At 35.0% G+C, this 23562-nt stretch overlaps 2 protein-coding genes and 1 non-coding gene across 7 annotated transcripts; 1 reads left to right on the top strand and 2 right to left on the bottom strand.

Moving 5' to 3' along the window:
* Positions 1-10101: 10101 nt before the first annotated feature.
* Positions 10102-12427, bottom strand: LOC110654249 (transcription initiation factor TFIID subunit 13). Of its 3 annotated transcripts, none has more exons than XM_021810175.2 (6): positions 12152-12427; positions 11638-11906; positions 11520-11557; positions 10799-10858; positions 10641-10715; positions 10102-10330 (listed from the first exon to the last, which is right to left on the bottom strand). In XM_021810175.2, the coding sequence occupies exons 2-6, from the start codon at positions 11738-11740 to the stop codon at positions 10220-10222; spliced, it is 387 nt and encodes a 128-aa protein (XP_021665867.1). In that variant the 5' UTR covers positions 11741-11906; positions 12152-12427; the 3' UTR covers positions 10102-10219. The 3 variants fall into 3 exon arrangements, with proteins under 3 accessions (XP_021665867.1, XP_021665866.1, XP_021665865.1); XM_021810174.2 differs by having other exon boundaries at positions 11638-11894; XM_021810173.2 differs by having other exon boundaries at positions 11638-11771; positions 12152-12424.
* A 2263-nt stretch (positions 12428-14690) lies between these two features.
* Positions 14691-17907, top strand: LOC110654247 (uncharacterized). The gene is made up of 4 exons (XR_009144941.1): positions 14691-15148; positions 15280-15320; positions 16046-17111; positions 17222-17907. It is a non-coding gene; the product is annotated as an uncharacterized LOC110654247 (transcript).
* A 698-nt stretch (positions 17908-18605) lies between these two features.
* LOC110654248 (14-3-3-like protein D) lies at positions 18606-22049 on the bottom strand. 3 transcript variants are annotated; one of them, XM_021810171.2, is made up of 7 exons: positions 21714-22049; positions 20908-21214; positions 20738-20825; positions 20254-20363; positions 19994-20142; positions 19177-19232; positions 18606-19092 (listed from the first exon to the last, which is right to left on the bottom strand). In XM_021810171.2, exons 1-7 carry the CDS (start codon positions 21919-21921, stop codon positions 19090-19092), a joined length of 921 nt encoding a protein of 306 aa, XP_021665863.2. In that variant the 5' UTR covers positions 21922-22049; the 3' UTR covers positions 18606-19089. The 3 variants fall into 3 exon arrangements, with proteins under 3 accessions (XP_021665863.2, XP_021665864.2, XP_057994299.1); XM_021810172.2 differs by having other exon boundaries at positions 19177-19229; XM_058138316.1 differs by lacking the exon at positions 21714-22049 and adding an exon at positions 21573-21603.
* Between the last annotated feature and the right edge of the window lie 1513 nt (positions 22050-23562).

Genomic DNA, 23562 nt, shown 5'->3' with positions numbered 1-23562 from the left:
GTTGAAGGAGCAGGCGTCCAGAGAGAAACTCTCTTGCTTGGATGCAGTGACCACCGAGCTGCACCATTGGACTATGGAATTGATCATCGGCCAAGATCGCAGGCTCCAGCTCTCTGACCTCGGCATCGGTATTTCCTACATCTCAGATCTAGGACCTTAGCGATCTCACTGACCTCTTCTTTGTCCAGGTATGGCAAACGGCGAAGCCTCCAAGGAGAGCCGAAAGCGAAAGAGGGAGATCTCCCGGAAGGTACGGGAGATGAAGCGAGTTGAGGAAATGCAGACACCTAGGCATGAGCCCAGGGAAATACAAGAAGGCTCGTCTCAACCTTCGGGACCGGTGATCGCTGAAGTGGTCCGATCCCCTCCTCGCTGGGAAGAGCCGCCTCCACCTCCTCCAGTCGCTCCGAATGCAGAAGAGGGTTCTTCTCAACCTAACGTGAGGACTATCTCCCGCGGTGCCCAAGTCTTAGTCCACTCACTGGAGAAGAATCGTACGGTTCGAGAAAACCCTGGTTTTGCTAAGGTCTTGGCGTCCTCTATCTGACTCCGAGAAGTCTTTAGATAACCTTGATGATATCCTGACCCGATCCATGAGCCTGAAAGTGGAGTGCCTGGTGAACCAGCACATCATACGGGAGAAGGTGCATCGCCTGGGTAAAGAGGTCGAAAGGATGGGTCATGAGGCAGCTTCCCTCAGATCTCAACTTTCATCCGCTTAGGGCTACATATCTCAACTTGAGGGGCGAATGAAGTTTTATGAGGACAAGTTGGCCGAGCAAGCTCACGCTTTTGAAGAAGTGCAAGCGCTCCGGGCCGATGAAGCTGCTCAACTCGCTCACCTTGCTGAGGAGCTCAAGGTGAAAGAGGAAGAGATAGTGACTGGAGTGGCCGGCGCTTACGTGAATGCTCACAGAGATCTCCTGGCTGAGCTCAAGAAGCGTTACCCTGAGGAGGACTTCTCCTGGATGGCCAACCTGGCTCCCGAGGATGAAGGTGAGGAGAGTGAAGAGGAGGCTGAGGATGAGAGAGGGGACGGACAAGATGTAGATCAGGCTGGGGGTGATCCTCCAGCTGAATAACTTGTACAAATTCTTGAAATGAAATGAAATGGAATGCCTTTTTTTGTTCGATGAATGGTTGTGATCGAAAAATTTCTAAATTATTTAAACACTTGATTGTCTGAGTATGTTGAACTAACTGAAAGTGATTATTAACCTAAGTGTGAGAGATCGGAAAACACAATGAGCATGAGATCGGTAGGGAACCAACGCTAAACGGGACTTGATTAAAATTAGAAATTTGGGCTTGAACATTTAAGATCGGGATCATCATAAAACCGGAACGGAACCTTTGATTATTCTTAAACTTTTGAAAGGGAGATCGGCAACAAAAATGGTAACAAAGATCTAGTGTCAGTTCAATTTCGTTTGTCAACAGAGATCAGGAATATACTTGATAGTCGAGATTCGACAATGGGTTTGAGAGATCGGTGAGTGATTTAATAGACCGGTAAGGCTTTGACTGATGTGAGGACTTAGCATTGATTCAATTCGTTGTGAGGAGAGATCGGAAATGTGGTTATCTAGCACAGAGAGATTTAGTACTGGGGATCGGTTTCAAAGTTTATTAATTCTGGGGATCGGTTTCAAAGTTTATTAATTCTGGGGATCGGCCAAAATATGGTGTCGACAATGGCTTCTTGTGCTTCAATGTTCATTAGGTCCTGGGAATCTTGCCAGATTGGATTAGACCAATCTATAGGTTCATCTTCAAGGGCTCGGATGGGTCCAATGAGATGAAACTCGAACCTTTTGATACCATTCTTGACAGCTATGATTTCTTTATACACCGAGTGATAATGCTTTTGGAGATCTGGGAACTCACCACTAGCATGTGGACAAATGTATTTTTCTCCTTGAATTTCTTCAATAAGGACAGCTCTCCAGTGGGTATCACTGGCATCAGTTTGGAGAGTGCGATGTCCTGTGCTGAGAATCTTCAGAGGTGGCAGGTTTGAGGCCACTGCTTTAAGGGCCTTGACTACTTTTATTTGTTCTTTTCCCCAAGGAGGTGTAGTCTTCTTGAGCATCTTTGAAAGCTTGCAGGTGCAAGTGGCGACATAAGGAATAAACTTTCTGATGTAATTGACAATGCCTAGGAATTGCTGTATTTGTTTTATTGACAAGTCTTTATCAGGGAACTTTAGCAATTTTTCTGCAATGTGTGGCCCCGACTAGTATTTTCCATCTTTAAATCGCATCCTAAGGAAATCAATATCAGATTGTGCCAAAGAACTTTTCTTTTCGGATAACATTATGCCATAGGACTCCACTATAGATTGAAATGTGGTCAAGAGTGCTTTATGAGTCGTGACATCTTTTGAGAATAGTAGGATGTCATCAATGTAAATGAGGGCACTGTGGAGTATGGACTCAAATATTTTTGTCATGGCTTTTTGGAAAACAGAAGGTGTTGTCTTTAGGCCTTTTGTCCTCCTCCTTCTCCTCCTGCTCTTCCAACTCTACCTCCTGCATTGCCTTTGGTGCAACCATGCATGATGTTTTCCCCTATCTCACATGAAGCGGATTTTCCCCCGCTAGCTCAACAGACGGATCAGTAGACCAAGATCTCTGTAAGACATTTTATCCACTCAACCAAAGTTGACGCTGAAGACCAGACAACCCCAATCACTCAAGCTGAAGAAGTTCTAAATTGGCAATCAAAGAACACAGTGGTTCAAAACAAGACACTGCAACGGATTGATTCTAAAATTAATCAAGTTCTTACAAGAACTCAACACATTGATCAAAAGATGGATTCCTTTACTGCATTTGCCTAGAATATGTACGGAGAATTGCAAGGGAAAATTGTGCAGCTTAATAAGGATCTTAAGTCCTTGATACAACAAAGAAGATTTGGTATGTACTGTTCCATCAGGATTTCTTCTGAAGGAGGATTCAATGATTTGGATCGACTGAGAGGTTATATGGAGCTTTTCATAGTTGGTTAGCCAGGTCTTTGTCCTGATAATGGGCTGAGTTCTGATGGGCCTTTCTTCAATTCTATGGACCTCTACGAGTCATTTGAGGCTGTATTGCCATGCAGAGATGGGCTTAAACCATTCAAGGAACCTAAACAGTAGGGTCATGTTTGTGTTGTTAAGCATATACTGATGAAGTGCCAAGAGAGGAAACTCTATACCTGTAGAGTACAAAGTGACCATAAACCATAGAAGCCATAGTTCCTCGAGAATAAGGTCTCTGTCAGGATATCAGGATGAATGCTGAAGCATGTTAAAAAAGGATTGTCAGGGATGAAGAGAGAGGAAGAGGGGAGTAATCCTCTCAGGGTGTTTCTAGCACTCAAGTAGTGGAACAAATGGTCTTTTGCAAATTGGGCTATCTTTGGAATAGGTTGATTGGGAGACTATAAGAGGGAGAAAAGATTCCCCAACTTGAGCGTCCTCAGGTAAGGTGGCTATTTTGACAAGGTTATCAGTGCGAGATGAAAGAGTTCTGTGAGGAGGGATTTCCAGAGTAACATATTGTTCGGCAGAGTAGCTCTGGAGGGTTCAATATCTCAGAAGGAGAGGGTTGTTGGAGAACTGTTTGGACAGAAGGTGTAAGTGTTTGACAAGACATTTTTGAGAGAAAATCTCCTTACTCAACTTTGAAGTATGTACCATACAAGTATAAGGGCTCCCGGCCTATCTTGGCATCAAAGCCTGATTATACTTGTATGGTACATACTTCAAAGGTGAGTAAGGAGATTTTCTCTCAAAAATGTCCTGTCCAACAACTACACCTTCTGTCCAAACAGTTCTCCAACAACCCTCTCCTTCTGAGATATTGAACCTTACTTCTTCCCTCTCGTTCTCTTCTTCTCTTAGAAGAACTCTTTCATCTCGCATTGATAACCTTGTTGAAATAGCCACCTTACCTGAGGACGCTCAAGTTGGAGAATCTCTTCTCCCTCTTCTAAGTCCTTATAATATCAACAAGCGTTCTGGTTCTCTTATCAAAAACATTAGATCTCTCATTTCTTCCAGAAGATCTCTTACTAAAGAATATGTCCAAGCTTCTCGGATGGACTAATGTTCCCTTCAGAGCTCCTCTGCCGAACAATATGTTACTCTGGAAATCCCTCCTCCTTTGATTCCCAAATGGAGACAAGAAGGGTATTCTCACTTACACTTTGGAGCAGTAAGACTTATCCTCAGTCTACATAGAAGACATGGACTCCCAGTAACTGCTAGAGTATCACTTCTTGACACTAGATTTCTCCAGTATGAACATGCGGTCATTGAAACGTGTCTTACCACCCTCCATACTAGAAGTGTGGTATTAACATTTTTCCCTAATTATAATCTGTCCTTACGAGATCCTCATCTTTGTACCACTCTAAAGGTACAAGTCTAGCTCACGGGAGCAGAACAAGTGACGTTATCAACAATGGCCACTTTGCATCATCAGATTATTTATAGGCTACAAGATCATGCAGTAGATCTGTCACAGCCCTCTGTTTCAAATGATGCCTTACTGGTGCTAGCAGACACTGAGACTACTCCAACAATAGTCAGATACATAGGCAGCTACCTAGAGGTGAGCTTGAGCAACTCATTCCAAAGACCTAGCTAATTAACTATGAAAAGCTCCACGCAACCTCTCAGCTAATCCAAATCACTGAATCCTCCTTTAGAAGAAATCCTGATGGAACGGTACAAACTACCTTTCAGCCACCTAGGCATTCCACAGGTTCCTTACCTGTATTTCAGACCATGATGGTCCAGCCATTAAAAAAGGAACAAAAGCATTATCCTATCAGGGCAGTAACACCTGACAACCACTATGTTTATCCCATGAGGATAGATGGTCATTGTCCCTGGGATCTCCCAGGATCTGGCATGTGCAACCCAGATTGTGATTGTTGTGACAATTATTGGGAAAATGAGTATGACCATCCTCCGTCAGACAAAAATTGGAAGAAACTTACCAAGCAGTCCAGAGCTTCTTGCAAACCTCCTCAAATTCTCAGAGAAGATTATCCTGACAATAGTCCATGGATAGGCATCCATGAAGAAACTAAACAAAAGAAGCCTCTTCCAATCTATGAACTTGCCTTGGAAATCATCAGAAAAGAAGGACAGTTTTGTCCTCCTCCTTCTCCTCCTACTCTTCCAACTCCACCTCCTGCATTGCTTTTATTGCAACCATGCATGATGTTTTCCCCTGTCTCATATAAAGTGGATTTTCCCCCGCTAGGTCAACAGACGGATCAGCAGACCAAGATCTCTACAAGACGTTTTATCCACTCAACCAAAGTTGACGCTGAAGGTCAGACAACCCCAATCACTCAAGCTAAAGAAGTTCTAAATTGGCAAACAAAGAACGCAACGGTTCAAAACATGACACTGATTCTAAAATTGATCAAGTTCTTACAAGAACTCAACACATTGATCAAAAAGTGGATTCCTTTACTGCATTTGCCCAGAATATGTATGAAGAATTATAAGAGAAAATTGTGCAGCTTGATAAGGATATTAAGTCCTTAATACAACAAAGGAGATTTGGTATGGAGTTTACCCAAAAGGAACCTGAGATCAGAAAACTAAAGAAATAATTGGCTCAGGTTGAAGCAGATCTTCACAGACCAACAGAAGCACCTGCTTCTTACAGCCCTTTCTCTGCCCCAAGATCACAAAATCCTTTCCTTGCAACACCTGAACCTGCCTACTCTCTTTTTGGTCCTTTCAACTACTCTTATGATCCTACTCCTATAACTTATAATCCATCTCCCTTATTTCATAGACCAATACCTCCTCCAGTACCCTCCAAATATGAGCCTAGTAGTTTATCTTCTTCTGATGAATCCCAAACCACCAAAAGAAAAATTGACAAGGGCAAAGAAAAGATGCATCCTGAACAACCACCTTAGCACATGATAGATGATTTTTCCAGTGATGATAGTGAATCTGGAAAAATGGATGTTACAACGCTACTCATGGCTAATCCTCCACAGCAACCAACCTCATCTTAAACTGGTCCTTATCTGACCACGGATTCTACCAGCGCACTATAGGCCCTATAGGGCCTCCCCAGGCCTAAGATCCACATGTAGAAATACTTGAAGATGATCCAATATTAGATTTTGGTCTTCCAAATGCCCAACAACAGTCTAAGCCTAGCTCAGGCCCATGGTTCACCTTGGATGACATACCTCCATCCAAATGGAGAGACCGCTTTGCAGAATTTAAAGCCTGGCTAGACGTCCAGATGCTTCGAGAAGGCGCTGATTCCCATATTGTTCTCAGGGAATTCATTTTTTGAGCCATTGGTACTCTTCAAGATTGGTTTGCCTCCCTTGGAGAATAGCACAAAGCTCAATTCTGCCATTTAACTATCCTGCAAGCAATCAATGCCATCTTCGCTGAATTTCTTGGAGATGCCTCTTTATATAATAAGCAATTGCGTCAAGAATTCTTTGACATGAGTTGTTGTTCCTTAAAGAGAACAGACATAGAAAGGCATTATCAGCGTATGGTCCAGCGCTACTATCTACTAAATGGCTATAATGATATAAACCTACGGCATACTTATATTGCTTCTCTCCCAGAAGCATTACAACCAGAGCCACATCGTAACATTACTGCCACCTGTACGGCTATGAATGCCATAACCATTGGAGAAATACACCAGATGACACTGGCTTGTTTGGAAAAAATGTGCGAGCAACAGAAATTATTCAAAGACATTGTTGACAACAGTAAGACTTTGAAGAATGTTTGCCAGAAGTCCCACCTTGCCATCAAGTGCAAAGAAAAGAACTGTGAATGTAAGCCTACGAAGAAAGGTCATTATAAAAAATATTCTGGTTCTTCGGGATCCAAGCCTCCTTTCCTTTCAAACATCGAAAGGGAAAGAAGCTAGTCCGATATTTCAGGAAAAGAAGAATGGGCACAAAGAAATCTGATCGCTGTTACATCTGTGGAAATCGTGGGCATTATGCAAAAAATTGTCCAAAAAAATCCAAACAAAGCTGTCAAGCTTCTATAGCACATTCAACAAGTTTTTCATATCTCTCTGGAGCATAATGACATTGAATCTTTGTTTTCAGAACAAGATGAACCTGATACAGAGAAGATGATACTGATTTTGACCAAACTCAGTCTCCATCCTCAGAAAGTTCAGAATCTGACTCTGAAGCCCATTACCCATTTTACCTGGCCTAAGACATCCAATCCTCTCGACCTACTTATAGCCCAAATACTATCCCTATCCCTCTAGTCCCATTGCATGTCCTACCCAGTAAGTATGAGCGGCCCATAAATGTCATTGGGTTTCTTGACACTGGAGCCCATAAGAGTATGATGAATCCAGCCATACTCCCTCCAGAATATTAGGTCCCGCACACAAAGTATTTCAAAGCAGCTGATGAAAATATTTTCAAAACTAGCTTGATTACCAAACAACCCATTGGTATTCAGTTCTTTCCCATCTGCATCTTTTGGATCAAGATCATTGGATCAAACCTCCCTGATAAAGACTTGCTAATTGGATTTGATTTGTACCAGCAAGCAAAACACTTGAAGATTCTGCCAAGGGGATTGAAATACAAGAGACACTTCCAACCTTTCACTTATGTTCCTAAACTGTATTTCTTAGCAGATGCTTCAATGGAGTTTCAAGAACAAAAAGAACTTCTCTTAAGGTCTTGTGCAGATTCTCATGCATAGTTCCATCATCATAATCCCTTATGGAGAAACCCGAAGTTCTTTGTCCATCTGCCATTTAAGTTGAATAAATACATAAATCCCACCAAGGCATCACACCCGGGGATGAATCCAACAGATCTAGCTTTGGCTCAAGAGGAATGTAAACAGTTGCTTCAACAAGGCCTAATAGAACCCACCTCCTCTCCATGAGCTTGCCAAGCTTTTTATGTAGAAAAATGATCTGAAAAATTAAGGGGCAAGAAGAGGCTCGTAATTGACTATAAGCCTCTTAAACACTTCTTACAAGATGACAAATTTCCACTACCTAAGCATGAAGCCCTATTTACCAAATTTCATAAACCCTACATCTTTTCAAAGTTTGATCTCAAAGTTAGTTTTTGGCAACTGGGTATTGAACCCACAGACAGACCCAAAACTGCATTCTGTATTCACACAGCCCAATACCAATAGTTAACTAAAGAAAGAGAGTTTCGTGTCCATGTGTCGGAGATGGAAGAAAAAATGTTGGATAAAATGACATCAGGGAGATCGTTCATGGTGGTGGTGGTGGCAGAGGCGGTTGTTGGAATAGCCATTAGACGTCGGCGACGCCAAGTTTGAATAGGAAAGGCAAGTGATTGTGAGGCTAGAGTATTGGATGGGTATATTACCGGGAACGGATGAGTTGAGAGTAATGGAGTAAGGAAGGCACGGAGACAGGTGGCTTGTATACTTTTAAACACACACATACCGTGACTCTCGTGAAGCGGAGAGCCACGTGGTTTAGGCTTACAATGAGTTTTAAAATAAAATAATTTTAAAAATTACTATTTTAACTAATTTTTAATTAATATATTTAGAAAGAAAAAATTAAAGAGGGGAAAAATAGCGAAACACATATACATTTTGAAAGGACAGCGAAACAGATTTTAGATAGAAATAAAGCTCAATTTGTCTTTAATTTAACTTATTTTTAATTTTTAATTTAATTTAATTCATAAATTTTGATTTAAATTTAAATTAATTTTATTTTTTTATTTAATTTTTCTTTTATTGTATAATTAATTAAATATATAATAATATTATTATTATTTTTATTTTTATTATTCAATATTACTTTTTTTGAAATTTTTATTATTCAATATTATTAATTAAATTAAAAATATAAAAATTATTATAATTAATTTTTATTATTTAAATTAAAAAATATTATTTTTATATTTTCATATTTTTAATTTAAAATTAGAAAATTATAAATAAATAAATATAAAAATATTTTTTTTTATTTTCATATTATTAATTAATATTAAAAAGTAAAATATAAAAATAACTAATTATAGCTAATTAATTTACATTAAAAATAATTAAGTAAATAATGTTTAAAAAATAATTAATCAAATAATTAACTTAAAAAATATTAAAAATTAAAAAAAACTCACAAATCAAAATATTTAGTGAATTATATATATATTTTTTAATTTTGAGTTAAATTAGATATAAATTAAGATTTTAAAATTAAATTAGATTAAAAATTAAAAATAATTAAATTAGATATCCTCAACGAATATCAGAAGCAAAAGATATGGTCTTTGGATTCCATTTTAGATATGGCCTTAGGTTGTTTTCAGTCCTTTGGAAGAGCGTGTACGTACCTGCTTGAGACGTGTGGGCATATGTAGGCCTCAAAAAATTTTTATATTTCTTTTCCTAATTTTCTTGACTATTTTTATTCTCAAGACATCAATTGTGGAGTGAAGTCATTTGTTTTATTATTTATTAATGAATTATGCAAATTATAAGAATATTTTTTTCAATTGATTTTATATATTTGATCAATTTAAAATAAAAGCATGCATGTAGAAATGTGTACTAGACATGAAAAAGTTATTTTTATATATTATTAAATTAAAAATTAAATTCATAAATAATTTAGAACTCATATATAAGGTAAACTTTTCGAAGAGTGTGTAATGGCTAAAGGAAGGTTCTAAAATTATGATTCTTATTTGATAGTTGATTTATTAAACCTTGTCGAATTGGATTAGTTAGTTGATAAAACTACGAATTCATATGAAATACTTTAATCTTAAGTAAAATAAAATTTAATTAAAAAACTAAAAATCCTAACCTTTACTCTTGTCGGGTCCACGAGCTTGGTTTTGAGAAGACCACCGAAGGCTAATAGTAATAACACCTCGACGAACATGCTCTTTGAGGGATTTGGCAGAACGTGGAACATATTCCCCGTTGACCACAAAAGCCTATCTCTTGCTGAAATGTTCTAAGCATGGTCTCTGATGGCCTTGAAACTTAAATCTGCCCGCACCATGCATTGATCTTGACCTCAGGTTACTGGACTAATAATTTGAAAAAATTATAACGACAAGTATAGAAAACTGAGATAATCAATTATCCAACCGTCTTCATTATTTACATAACGACCAACAAAACAAACAACATTCAAATACAAAACAGGATGCCAGTTAATTCATGCTTTCTCATGTCTCACTCAATAGATGCTAACTTGTCCTCATCCACTTCAAAAGCCTTCCTTGCTTGTTTCAGCTCCTCTTGCATAGATAAAAGTTCTGTACAGCGGTTAAGTTTTGGGAGGTCCTGCAAGGTCCAACCATTCTTTAGCACAAAGAATCAGAGCGCAAACTAAAATTACCTTAACTGATCCTACAAGATCCAGTTAAAGCATGGTTGCCAACATCCCATTTCCCTTGTACACAAACAAAAGAGGCAATGCCAACTTAATTGTAGTATAGAAATAGTCAAACTGTTAAGCATGCATGGTCAAAATTTGCACAACACCAGGTGATATGGAATTTAGGGCATGATACGAAAAGAATATATGAAAATGTCAGGCAAAATTTCCCACAATACGAAATTATGAATGATGAAAAGTCAGTGGTCATAACACCTTGCGAATTAAGTACAGAAAATCATCAACTGCAAGCTTTCCCCTGTTTGATCCTATATCTTGGGCTTTATGTGCCTGCAGAAAGTTAGCAAACATTCATTAACACCCACCATATCCACTTGCTTAAGATTGTCATACCAACATAAAAGAATGCTTACCAAATCTGTTACATACTCAACGACAATATCCTCTACAAGTGCCACACTTTCAGGAAGAGGCTGATTAGGCAGCACAAGAAATTCATAATTGTATTGAAAGTAAACAAAACTATCTAACATGCAGAAACTACGCAACATTTATACAGACATATTTAATGCAGATATTAAAGCAGCGGCTTGTTAATTAATGGAATATAATAAATAAAACTTCCCATACCGGTAGCAAGTAGGTAAAAAAAAAGGTTTGAACACAATGACAGCACAAGATTGGTAATTCTGTCATGCATGAAATGCTATGTGTGTATCCACCATCCAGTGAATTGATTAGAACAACGTCATAGAAAAATAACAGCCTTTTTTTCTTATTAATTTCCTTTATCAAGATGAGAGATTATCTGCTCTGCAATTAAAAACCTCAGACATACTGCCTTAAAAACTACCAGGACCATGCTTCTGTTTAGCATTGAGGTTAGGACCTGCTTTTTTCAAGAAGCATCATTTTAGACGCTGTTAAAACATTTTCAAAGTGTTGTTAGCTATTTAGGGTTTTAATGACTAAATATGACCTTAAAAACAATTTTTGTTGGTCCCTATTCAACATATTGAAAATAATGCTTTTCTTGATAGCAATTCCAATAGTAATGTTAAACAACTCTAAATTGTAATGGAAAAAGCTTAACCTGCTATAGTAAAATATGTCAAGTTATATAGTACCACTTACATTAGGATCATCTCCAAAACCATACATCATGTGCTGCACTGTAGCATGACAAACATGAAACAGATTAATATAAAATCCCATGAGAAAAGTTGCACAGCAGAAGTTACTCATCACTTACAGTCTTTCTGAAAGACTCCTCGCTTTCGCTTAAATGAAGTTTCAGAAGGTTGTGAAGATCCGACTTTAGATTTCAATGAGGGTCCTGCAGATGAGCTGTTCATCTTCTATGTGTGCTTATTTCCCTTTCAATAGCTGTCAGAGAAATCAATTTATCTTCAGCAGTCAATGAAATGCAATATCCAATGGAATAGCCCCTGAACTTGTATTTATTTGGTATAAAAAAACAAGGCAGGAACTCTCCCATGGAATAGGGTTCTGCAATACAATCTAAGCATTATAAGAGCACAATTGTTATATTATAATTAACAAATTTAACCAAAAATTCCCCATTTGATCTCAACAACTAATTCATATTCCTACCATCATCACACCTAAAACTGAAATAAAATTCCCCAAAAGCAGAATTGCTAGAAACAGGAAAAAGAACAAAAACTTTTGATTTGAGAAACAAACACCAGAAACACAAAAATTGAAAAGCAAAGGTAGGTTTATGAGATTATGACAGCACTTACAACTGGATAACTTTGGGTCCAAAGAGCCGGGAAATCGCCTGGCACTTTGATCATCAAAATTTCGATCAAAACTTTTTTAAAAAATGCAGAAGTTCCTACTAATCCAATCACCAAAAAAAATCCTTAAAAATCCCAATGATTTGAGTGAAGAAGAGATTTTCTCCAATCGAAAAAGCGAGAATCCAGTGAAATCTTCAGCACCGACGATAATTCATTAGGTTTGCTCGCCGTCGAAAAGGTGTGTGATGTCAGGCTTTTAACTCACCGTCAATAACTTCTCACTACAAATTACAAAACTCTTAGACAGGCCCATAATAAAAGGCCTATATCATATACTTGCCTTTTAAGCCCATTTGCCAAAGGTAAGCAATGAAATTCTCTAAAACGCTTAGTGCTTATTTGACGGTACTGTTGAAATTATAATAAAAAAATTATTTTTTTAAATATATTAATTCAAAAATATTAAAAAATAATTAAAATTTAATTAATTTTAATTATAAAAATATTAAAATAATAAAATAATTTTTTTCAAATGATTTTTCTCAATAATATATAAAATATTACTTCTATTAAAAAATAATTTCAAGTTTTGAAACTCAATGTCAAACTAGATAATAAAATACTTTTGGCAATACGAAAATTGAAGCACAAAACATAACATCTATATAGTGTATATGTAGACATTGAAAATTTAATAAATAAAATAAAAGAAAGATATTTGCAAACATTTATAATTTTTGCAAAGCCTTTTAATGTTGAAAGTTTTATTTTATTTTAAAATTTATCTGTAATTATATTCAATTGATAATATATATATATATATATATATAGAAATTAAAATATTTATTAAAATTACAAACCAATAAATAAATATAATAGCTCAACATGTGTGGAACTAAAACTAAAACCTTTTGATCAGCATTATCATTAGAAGCAAGGAATTAACCTCAATAACATTTTTTTAATACTCACTAACATTTTGCATGTCTATTTTACGGCGGATAAAAATTTTAATTTTTCCTTTTAATAATTTTTACTCCAATGAATTTGAGTTATGCAGTGAGTTATAACCCTTGTTAATTTCTATTCGCTGCATATGTAATAAATTATAAAATCCTCCTAAGAAATGCTTTTTGACAAATTTTAAAAATTATAAATTCTTTTTTTATTTTTAAATATTAAAAACGGACTTCAATAAATATCAGTAAATAGTAAGAAGTTGTTTAATTTAACTTATAAGTCAATTAAATTTATTTATAAATAAAAAGTCATATATAGATTAGTGTTTATTTGATTTATAAATTAAAAAATTTACTCAAAATAAATCAAAAATTATACATTTACTTATAATTTATTTACTTATTTTAAAATTATATTTTAAATTAAATAAAATATTATATTATCTTAATAATTTTTTAAAATATCAATACTATTTTGATTTTAACCACCACAACACTCAATGATATATTTTCTTTAGTTATTTTAACAAATTAAATTAATTTTTAATGTCTTTTAATTAAATATTTAAAGTATTTAAAAACTAATTTTAAATAATTTTATCAAATATTTAACTACTTATTTCTAAATTAACTTTTAAATTAAAAGTTAAAAGTAAATAATTTAACTAAACATGTTATTGAATTATATAGGTTAATCTCTTTTCAATAGTCATGAGGTATTAAATTTAAATTTATTATTATTATTATTCTAAAAAAAATAGATTTTATTATGCACATTATTGATTAGGCTTTGAATTTTAAAATTTTTTCTTATTTGTCAACTTTTTAATTTGATACGTTGCATTTAATTACAAATTAAATTAAGACAATTGTAATTAATGATTAACAACTGGCAATGGATAATTAAATACTAATAATTGACGACTTATAGTTGAAACGAGAAAAGCTAAAATTTCATGATATTGAATTTTAATATTATAATTAAAATTTTAAACAATTAACATTTTTTTAATTAATTTCAAGCTTCATATTTACAGAATATTTTAAATAAGTTAAGGATTTAGAATATAAAAACTGTGATTAGGAGCGAAAAAGATAAAAGTGTGACTTTCGACTATTCACTCAAATATGCATTTGATTTTTTAAATCTTTCAATTTTCATTTATATAAAATATTATTATTATTACTACAAATTTAATTTAAAAAAATTATTTATTTAATTTCTATATTTTAATAAAATTAATTATTTAACCTATTATATTTTAAAAAATTTATTATTTAGTTTTATATTTTTAATGGTTAAACTATTTAGTCCCTTCATCATTTTTTTTGTTAATCAATAAATTTTAATTTAATCAAATTATTATTTAGTCACTTAAATTAATTAATTAATTTTTATATTTTATAAAAATATTATTAATTATTTAATTATTATATTTTAAATAAATTAATTAATCCCTATCTTTTATAAATTTTAATAAATAAATTAAATAATTTAATAAAAATAAAAATATAAAAATTAAATAATATATATTTAAAAAATATAAAATTAAATAATTAATTTTATTAAAATAAATAAATTAAATAATAATTTTCCTTAAGTTTACTTGTGCCTCTCATTTTTTTGGTTGAATCCAGGAATTTCATTAAACAACGGTGGAACAAGGATTTAATTCAAAGATTGTGGAATCCGCATGATGCAATACTATCACACAAGGAATGTCAGAGGAAGGGAGGATTGATCTGGAAGAGAGAGCTGAAGTGATGAGCGATGACTTTATGTCTGTCTTCACAGTCAAATGGCTTGTAGTATGAAAATGACTTCATTTTATATAATTGTACGCAGATGCTCTCAGGCAGCAACTATCCATAAATAATTCAGAAAATTATGCATCAAGCAATTAAACAAAAGCTTCAAATGTACTGTAAAAGTCTCTTACAAAAAAGTCCCTTTGAAAAAGAATGTCAGATTTTGGGCAATTTAGCTTTGCCTACCTTGGTTGCTTAGCTGCCTCTTCGGAGTAGCCAGTAAACACAAGTGTGTCGGCTAGTTTGTCCTTCACTTCTCTTCTCTCTCTCTCTCTCTGTTTCTTTTTCTTTTCTTTTTCTACCTGTAGTTTATGACTTCCCATTGACTGATCTTCTCACTCTTTCTCCTTCTCTCTCAAGAAACAAACAGAGTTGGTCTCCGGATCTGTTACATCTTGCAGGTACTGTCTCACGCTCTGTCTCTATATATATACGAAATTTTAGTCCTGAAAGAAGCAATTGGTTTCTTTTGTGTAACATCTTGTTCTTATTGTGAGATGAAGATTTTGATATGACATTAAGGTTGTCCATTTCTTGATTGATCTTGCTTCTGTAAAGAACTCATAAGCTACGCTAGTTTGGATTTTGAACATCCTATAGAACACTACCGACTTTCTCATCTGGGTTGCCAATTGAGGTCTTCTGTGTTCTTGTTACATGTAGAATTTGTACAATTGGATATAAAATAGGCAAAAGAACAATAATTTTGTCTCCAGAAAACATCCAAAAGCCCCATTTCTTTTTGAAGTTTTCATTCCCCTTGAACCCGTTTCCTGCTGAAAACCCACATACAACCACATGCATTAAAGCTGCTGCTGCTTTTTAAATTTTTGTATCTTTTATAAAACTTTTATAGTTCTTCTGGTTCATGCCTGACATGCTCAGTTGGTATTTTTGAACTATAGAAGAAGGGTTTTGGTTGGTCTGGTGTTCATTTCAATCTTAGTTTCAGCATAAAATTTGATATGAAAATGTCCTTGAGATTCAGTATATGCTAATTCTTCTTCTTCCTTATTTTTTTGGATGGGGCAAGAATAATGAAACTCATTGGCTTTTCTTGTTTCTTTTAAGCACTTCATTTCTTGTTCCTGAATCTTGCCCAGTTGTATTTGATTTCATTGGACAGCGATCTTTTGCAGAAACATTAATACATGTTACTAAAGAATCTGATGGAAGAAAAACAGTTGGATTTTAATCAGCCACTTCTATCTGTGAGGAGGTTCGCATCAACAGTATCGATCACAGAAGCTGATAACAAAAGGAAAATGGATAATGCTCGCCCCAGAGTGCCCCCTCTTTCTGTCTACAAATCGGAATTGAAATCCGGTCCGTTAACGAACCCAGGAACTGTTCCTTTTGTATGGGAGAAAAGCCCAGGAAGACCCAAGTATGAAAGCAAACCACAAACTGCGCCTCTTGCACAGCCTCCTGCTGTCCCAAAGCTTCCGCCAGGGCGGATTTTGAATGTTGAAAGGAAAGCTTTAGATAAAGGTTCTGAAGGCACCACTGGTCAGTCCGAAACAAGAAATGGCCTTTTGGGTTCTCACAATGTTCCATCTTTGGATAAAAATGCAACTGAAGAAGAGAGCTCCGGAGAGAGAACGGAGGAGACCGATATTTCTGGTTTGGATCATTATGATGAGGCCTACGTAGGTGCACTTGATACACTTTCCCGGAGTGAATCATTCTTCTTGAACTGCAGTGTAAGTGGTGTGAGCGGGCTGGATAGTCCAGATATAAAACCATCTGGTACTATCTCTACAGATCCACAAACTCGAGATTTCATGATGGGTCGATTCCTGCCTGCCGCGAAGGCAATAACTTCAGAAACTGCTCAACATTCTACTAGGAAGCTACCTGCTATACAAGAACAATCAAGAAAGATAAAGAAGATGGTAACTGTGGAAGAACAGCGTCCATTCAATCAATGCAGAGGACTAAGCAGTATAACACATTATGACCAAGCTGATGGAATGCAAGAAACTGAAAATGAGAATGATTATTATGATGGACAAGATAATTCAACCTTTAAAGCCTGTGGGATGTTCCCTCGGTTACGCTTACAAAATTCCTTGTTTCTTTTGAATCCTGTACCAAGGATGAGGAAAGAGGCCCAGCTACACACTTCTCCAACCCATGTGAAAAAAGTTGACTCTTCATGTGCGGCTCATTGCAGTGAAACTGTCAATGAGGTATGCAACTTCTCTTCCTGCTTTACAGACTTTTGATATCCTTCACATCTCTGTTTCACTATTAGCGTCTTAAGAAAACTATTCTGATGGCAATTTATTTGTTTCTATAGCATGATAAGGACGTTGTATACCATCAAAGATCAGTGGGTGCACTCAGAACAACAGGGGTGCATGAAGATGAGAATGAGTTGAAAAATGAATCAAATAAGATTGCTTGCAGAAATGATTATCAGAAGTTGGATGGATCTTCTCTGTATAAGTGTTTGCAGGGTAATGGCTCATCGCCCTACCGAGGCAAATTTGCTGGATCAGCTGTTGATGAAGAAAAAGGATATTTAGTGATTCCTGGTAAATATAAAAATTCTGGGATGAATGGCTTCAAAGCAGATGCAAAAGGTGGCAAAAGTTTTCGAGAATTATTGGCCAAAGAGAGAAATGAATGGGAATCAACTTCTGCTAGTCCTGTGGTTGAGAAACTCTGTACATAGATTCTGTACATATGCTAAAACCTCAAACTTCAAATTCAAGTTCTTCAGATACGAAAGTCTTAATTAATTATTTTTCTCCATTGATTGTAGATTAATTTATGCTTACAACATTCCTTAATCTCTGTATTATCAGGAATTGCTTACACCAATACCTGAGATTTAGAGTGCAAGGCTCATCTTTATAGTACAATGATTCAAGGATATGCTTCCTAGGAGTGCACATTGTTTTTTGGGTTGGGATAATGTAAAGGTGAACATAAAACTGTCCTAATTTATGTTTAAATAATAATATTTTTTACCTTTGATAACGGGTTTATTCTCTCTCTCAACCTCATTTCTATCTTTTTTACTGCCATCCTCTCCATTAACTCTCTTATCCTCTAGTGTCTTATTTATTTTTTAAGTCTCTCCATTGTCGCCCTTTGCTATCCTTTCATAGCACCTACCCATCTCCATTAATCATATATTTCACTAAACCTCTCACCTTTCTATAAGAGCCCATCAACTTTCAAAAGTAAAGTCAAAGCTCTTGATTCTAGGGTTTTGTGTCAAGTCCAAGAGTTGTTTTGCCAGAGCAATAGGTTTTTGAGAATTCAAAGATTGCCTAACGTGTTTGGGATGGATCCGCGAGGGAGCTTTCGTAGAGATACACGTCCTTGAGCAGGGCACAGGTACTTGGCCAAAAAGGAGGGAAGCGTAGAAGGTAATTGTTTGCAGTTACATTAGGAGGCCGCTGACATGGGAGAAGAAAACCTTATATGCTTGCTCTTGCTAAGCCTAACAGGACCAATTGCGGCAGTCGCCCATTTCTTGGGGCAAGGCATGAGTTTAGCGTTCTTTTTAATATTGAATTAACTTGGAAATTATATTTCAATAATAATCTTTTAAACCGTTGAAATAAGAAGCAGCTCAACTGCATTTCAAGAAGTTGCAAGTTGCATGCAGCCTTGGAAAGGCTTCTACACTAAACCATTTTACATGCTGGTTTCAGACACAATGTAAAGCATTGAAGCCCGCAAGACTGTAAATGGTATTTCATTATTCTCCAAGTAAAATAGTCTACATCAGAAGGATTCACAATGCAACAACTTTCAGCCATTATCGCTCATTAATAGTGATAGCGACAACAGTTGAAAACATATATATTGCGATCCAAGCAAATTAAATAGATTCAGACTTGAAACTTTTGGACTTGCGAGGAAACACCCGCATAATTCCTCAAACATGACTCTGGGATTTACAACAAAGTAACAAAAACCACCTTAGGCAAGCATGCCATGCTCTACACTCCATCCACCACAACTGAAGGGGAAAGCTATGGGTATTGGAAGTCAGACCAACCACGTCCACACATCACTATAAATCACAACATAATAATGGAAATGCAAACACAGAAAAAGCAATGAAATTCCATTTTTAACTAAACACAACAATAGATAATCAGGTCTCATCCTTTCCCCTGAACAAGATGTAGCGGGGTATCATCTGCATCACTGCAGAAAAAATAAATTGTAGAATTAAGTAAAAGCATATAAGCATCATAACATCAATAACAGTCATGAGATACAGAAAACCACCTCTGCATCCTCTGTCCCACCTAATTTGGCAGTGCCATTGATTTTCTGAGTATCTTCTGTTGCAGAAAGAGTCAAAGGAAATCAAAGATCACACAGATGATGATTGGGAGTAAAAACTACAAGCAAATGTGACTGGCAAAACAAGGATCCAATAGAAATGTGAAAGTTCTATGAATTTGTTGGCTCATACATAGGTAAATTAATTAAATCCATTTCCCTCTACTTTTACTCCAAGCAGAACTGAAAACTTGCAAATAATTGCATATTTCATTTATCCAAAGTTAGCCTTAGTTGACTATTTGAGTTTACACCCATTTCTAGCTTTTAAATTAACTCAAACTCCGACCTAGATGACAAAACCTGCAAGCTGCCCTATGCCAGCATACAAAATCTAATGCTCCATCAACGACTCAAAGCTTCATTTCATAATAAATTGAAGTAACATATACACAGCAAGCAATCGTCTTCCTCCACATGCCATCATTGTCATGGTTTATCTATTTATCAATGCAGCCAAGGCAAATACCATATGCCTTAAACACAAATTGTCAATAAAAACACATTGTTAATGCAAAGTGTGAACAGCCCGTAAAAGCAAGTACATTTTCATTTCATTCTGATGAAATGATGATGGAAATAACATTAATGAGATACATGCAAAATAGCATAGCACTATATGACTATAAAGAAAACATCTAAATAGCATGTATATTAGACATGTAGAATAGAAAGGGCAAGGAACGAGGTCAACCATAAAAATAACTATGAAACTGGGAGTTAGCAGCTTGACCAAGCATGTAGTGATTATGGCAATTACCTCCATCCTCTGGGATGTCAGAAGTCCACAAGGTCAGGTTGTCCCTGAGAAGCTGCATTATTAAGGTGCTATCCTTGTACGATTCCTCATTTAAATTGTCAAGCTCTGATATTGCTTCATCAAAAGCTTGCTTTGCAAGGTGGCAGGCCCTGAGAGGAAAAAAGAATTCCATATCAAATGAATTCACAAAAAATAATAATAATAATAATAATTCTATTTTCAAGGTTTTGTGATAGAAGCTTAGCTATTTTCCAACAAACCTTTCAGGTGAATTCAAGATCTCATAATAGAACACTGAGAAATTCAATGCCAAACCCAATCGGATAGGATGTGTAGGAGCCAAATCAGCCTCCGCAGCAGTAGTAGCTGTCTGCAAACAAGGGGAGGAAGTTGCTTAAACTGTTTGCTGTATAACAAGTATTACATTTAATAACAATATGATTACATCAGGCTCAAAATTAGTAAGCTTTCTGGATTCCATAAGATTAGATAATTGAAAAAGCCTCAGAAATAGCAATAACTTTCTAATCTTCACAGTCCTCCAATAGGTAAATCTAGCTTGGAGTTTGCATTCTAACATAAAAAATTTTCTACAAAGGAGCCACAGAACTCTGAAAAGTAGGGAGGAAACATAAGGAGTAACATACAATAAAATCTAATCAATCTAGATTAAAGAAAGGCACTGGTATAATTATCATCAAAATGTTAGTGGACACAAACTAGCCATCCCATAAGTCTAGATACCTCATATGCTTTCATAGAAAGATCAGCAGCTTCCTTCTTCTCATTACCAGTTTTGAATTCTGCAAGATACCGATAATAATCTCCCTTCCTGCAATGCCGAAATTTCCCGAACTTAAAATCCTGATGTCTAAACAAACCAGACATTGCTCAATCAAATATACTTTACTCACATCTTATAGAAGAACACTGTTGATTCACCAGCAGAAGCAGATGGTATGAGATGCTCATCTATTATGGTCATGATATCATTGCAGATATTTGTAAGCTCTGATTCGACCTTCTGTCTATATTCCTTGATCCGCTTTGCATTAACTTCATTCCCTTTGGCTTCTTCCTTTTGTTCAATGGACGACAGAATTCTCCATGATGCTCTCCTAGCACCAATCACATTCTTGTACCCAACTGAGAGCAAATTCCGCTCTTCAACTGTCAATTCCACATCAAGCTTTGCCACATTTTTCATGGCATCCACCATCTCTGTCAAAATTCAAGTTTTAATATTAGGAATTTTTTTTCCATCAAGCAAACTACACTTCAGATACCCCATTAAACACATAACCTTTCAATAATGAAATTAGACAAAATTCCCCAATTTAGTATCCACTACACCAAACAGAGCCTGAAAAAAGACGATATTTAACACGCACGTACAAACACTTAAAAAAGCATTAAAATATTAAGAAAGAATTATCAATTTTCGTCACGCTTGAAAAATATGACTGGGTAAAGCCTGATTTAATCAATCCACCGAGTAAATTTGAATTGTCCAGTCCTGATCAAAAGAAATAACAACACGAAGCTCAATTACCACAAAATTTCAACTAGAAATACTCGCCTTTCTTAATTCTCATAGGATCCAAGCGAAATCGAGCTGAGAAGACGCAGATTTTGTCATATTTAACTCTATTTTTTAAAATGAAATACACACAAACCCACAACAGCGCACAGAGAGAGAGAGAGAGAGAGTCAGTCTAACCATCATAGCGCTCCGCCTGCTCAGCGAGCTTGGCAACGTAAACGAACTTGCTGCGTTCAGCCATAGACGATGGTATCGATCTCAGAGAGAGAGAGAGAGAGAGAGAGTAGTTTAGGGTTTTACTTTTAACAGAGTGGGTTTTGTGCCCTTTGCTCCCGAGATAAAGAGAAAAAAATAGCGACTGGCCTTTTTGACAATGGTTAGTCATCAGCCAGTCTAGAATTTTGCCATTCTGGCCACTCCAAACGCTAAAACCACGTCGTTTTTCTTGCTGGCTCCGATGCCGTAGAAACGGCGCTGTATCATCCCATGTGAAATTATTTTCGTCTCTCCAGCCCCTTAAATGGGATGCCAACAGATTGAGCAACTTATTCGGAGCTCAATCCGACTATTATTATTATTATTATTATTCCCAAATAACTTAATTAAAATTCATCTTAAATTATTTAAAATTATTTCAAATTCAATTATTATTATTCTCGTTTCAACTTAACTCAATTAAACTTTTATTAAAAAATTTATTAGGATCGGTTATATAAATTCTATTTCTCTGCTCCTAACGATTTTATGTTAAATCCTTAGAAATGTATAATGTTTATAGGTCATGTTCTACTACTCTCCTCCTAGTCAATTTAGATTTATTCATTCTTTATTTCTATCCTCTAAACCAATACAATATGCTCTACTAGTCTCAATGAAACTTCCGTATGTCTACGCTTCACATAACCAAACTATCTCAATCTCCTTTCTCTCAACTTATCTTTAATTGAAATCACTCCTACCTTTTCTCTAATACTCTATCCACCTTAACATTCTCACCTCCGTAACTCTTATCTTACACACACACATACGACTTCTTTATCACCCAACACTCACTATCATATAATATGGCTGGTCGTATGACTCTACGATAAAATTTTCCTTTTAACTATCATTATTATTTAAATAAAATTTAAATTTAATTAATTTTTATATATTTTAATTAATAATCTACATAAAATATATTTTTATTAATAATTTATATTTTAAAATTTAATAATTCTATAAAAAATTAAATTTTACTTATTTAAAATACTAAAAAAATATAATTTATAAATATTATTGCAAAATTGCATATTTTATATTTAATGAATTATTTATATACACCAATTCGGATAATATAATAAAAATATAAAACTTGAATATAACATAATTATTATTTTTCAAATTCAATCATATACTACTTGAATTCGTCTCAATAAAATTTTGTCAAATTAGATATCCAAAATTATCTTAATAGTTGACATCAATATTCTATAAGGCTCTCCTTTTATCTCATCTCATTTGGATTAATTTTATTAATATTCCATCTATTTAGGTGATTATGTTAGTATTATCTCTCAACTTTAATCAGCATCATAAATTTCTTAATTTTAATTTAGGCTTCATTTATTTCATGTAAAATATTTTTCTAAAAAATATTTTCTGTATTTTTTGGTGTCTAGAGCACTTAGAAATTTTGATAAATAAAAAATATTTTTTTAATCAAAGGAAAAATTAAGTCATTTTTAAATAAAATAACTTTCATTTTTAAAAGGAATATTGTAACACCCCAAAATTTTATTAATTATGAGTATTTTTGATATTTAAATTTTATTTAAATTTTAGGAATTTTTTTTGAGATTTTTCGGATTTTAAAAATCGGGTTCGATTTTCCGAAAATATAAACTTTGATGATTTTTAAAAATTAATTTAAAGACCACGTGGCAAAACTAAAAATATATTTGGAGTCTACGTATTTTTCTGAATTTTCTGGAATTTTTCGAATTTTGGACCTCGCTTTGGTCCCGAGGCAGTAAAATTCAAAATT

This window comes from Hevea brasiliensis, chromosome 16, assembly GCF_030052815.1.
Source record: "Hevea brasiliensis isolate MT/VB/25A 57/8 chromosome 16, ASM3005281v1, whole genome shotgun sequence".
Lineage (NCBI taxonomy): Eukaryota > Viridiplantae > Streptophyta > Magnoliopsida > Malpighiales > Euphorbiaceae > Hevea > Hevea brasiliensis.
Note: the sequence above shows the minus strand (reverse complement) of the source record. Positions and strands in the feature narration are given on the sequence as shown.

What these genes read in the sequence shown, in the direction of transcription:
- LOC110654249 (XM_021810175.2), bottom strand. Translation starts at nt 11,740, where the DNA reads ATGAACAGCTCATCTGCAGGACCCTCATTGAAATCTAAAGTCGGATCT. An exon ending in AGGAGTCTTTCAGAAAGACT is followed by an intron (nt 11,558 to 11,637) that starts GTAAGTGATGAG and finishes GTCATGCTACAG; the next exon opens with TGCAGCACATGATGTATGGT. An exon ending in GTTTTGGAGATGATCCTAAT is followed by an intron (nt 10,859 to 11,519) that starts GTAAGTGGTACT and finishes CTGCCTAATCAG; the next exon opens with CCTCTTCCTGAAAGTGTGGC.
- LOC110654248 (XM_021810171.2), bottom strand. Translation starts at nt 21,921, where the DNA reads ATGACTAACCATTGTCAAAAAGGCCAGTCGCTATTTTTTTCTCTTTAT. An exon ending in TTTCTATGAAAGCATATGAG is followed by an intron (nt 20,364 to 20,737) that starts GTATCTAGACTT and finishes CCTTGTTTGCAG; the next exon opens with ACAGCTACTACTGCTGCGGA. An exon ending in TGACATCCCAGAGGATGGAG is followed by an intron (nt 19,233 to 19,993) that starts GTAATTGCCATA and finishes TTTCTGCAACAG; the next exon opens with AAGATACTCAGAAAATCAAT.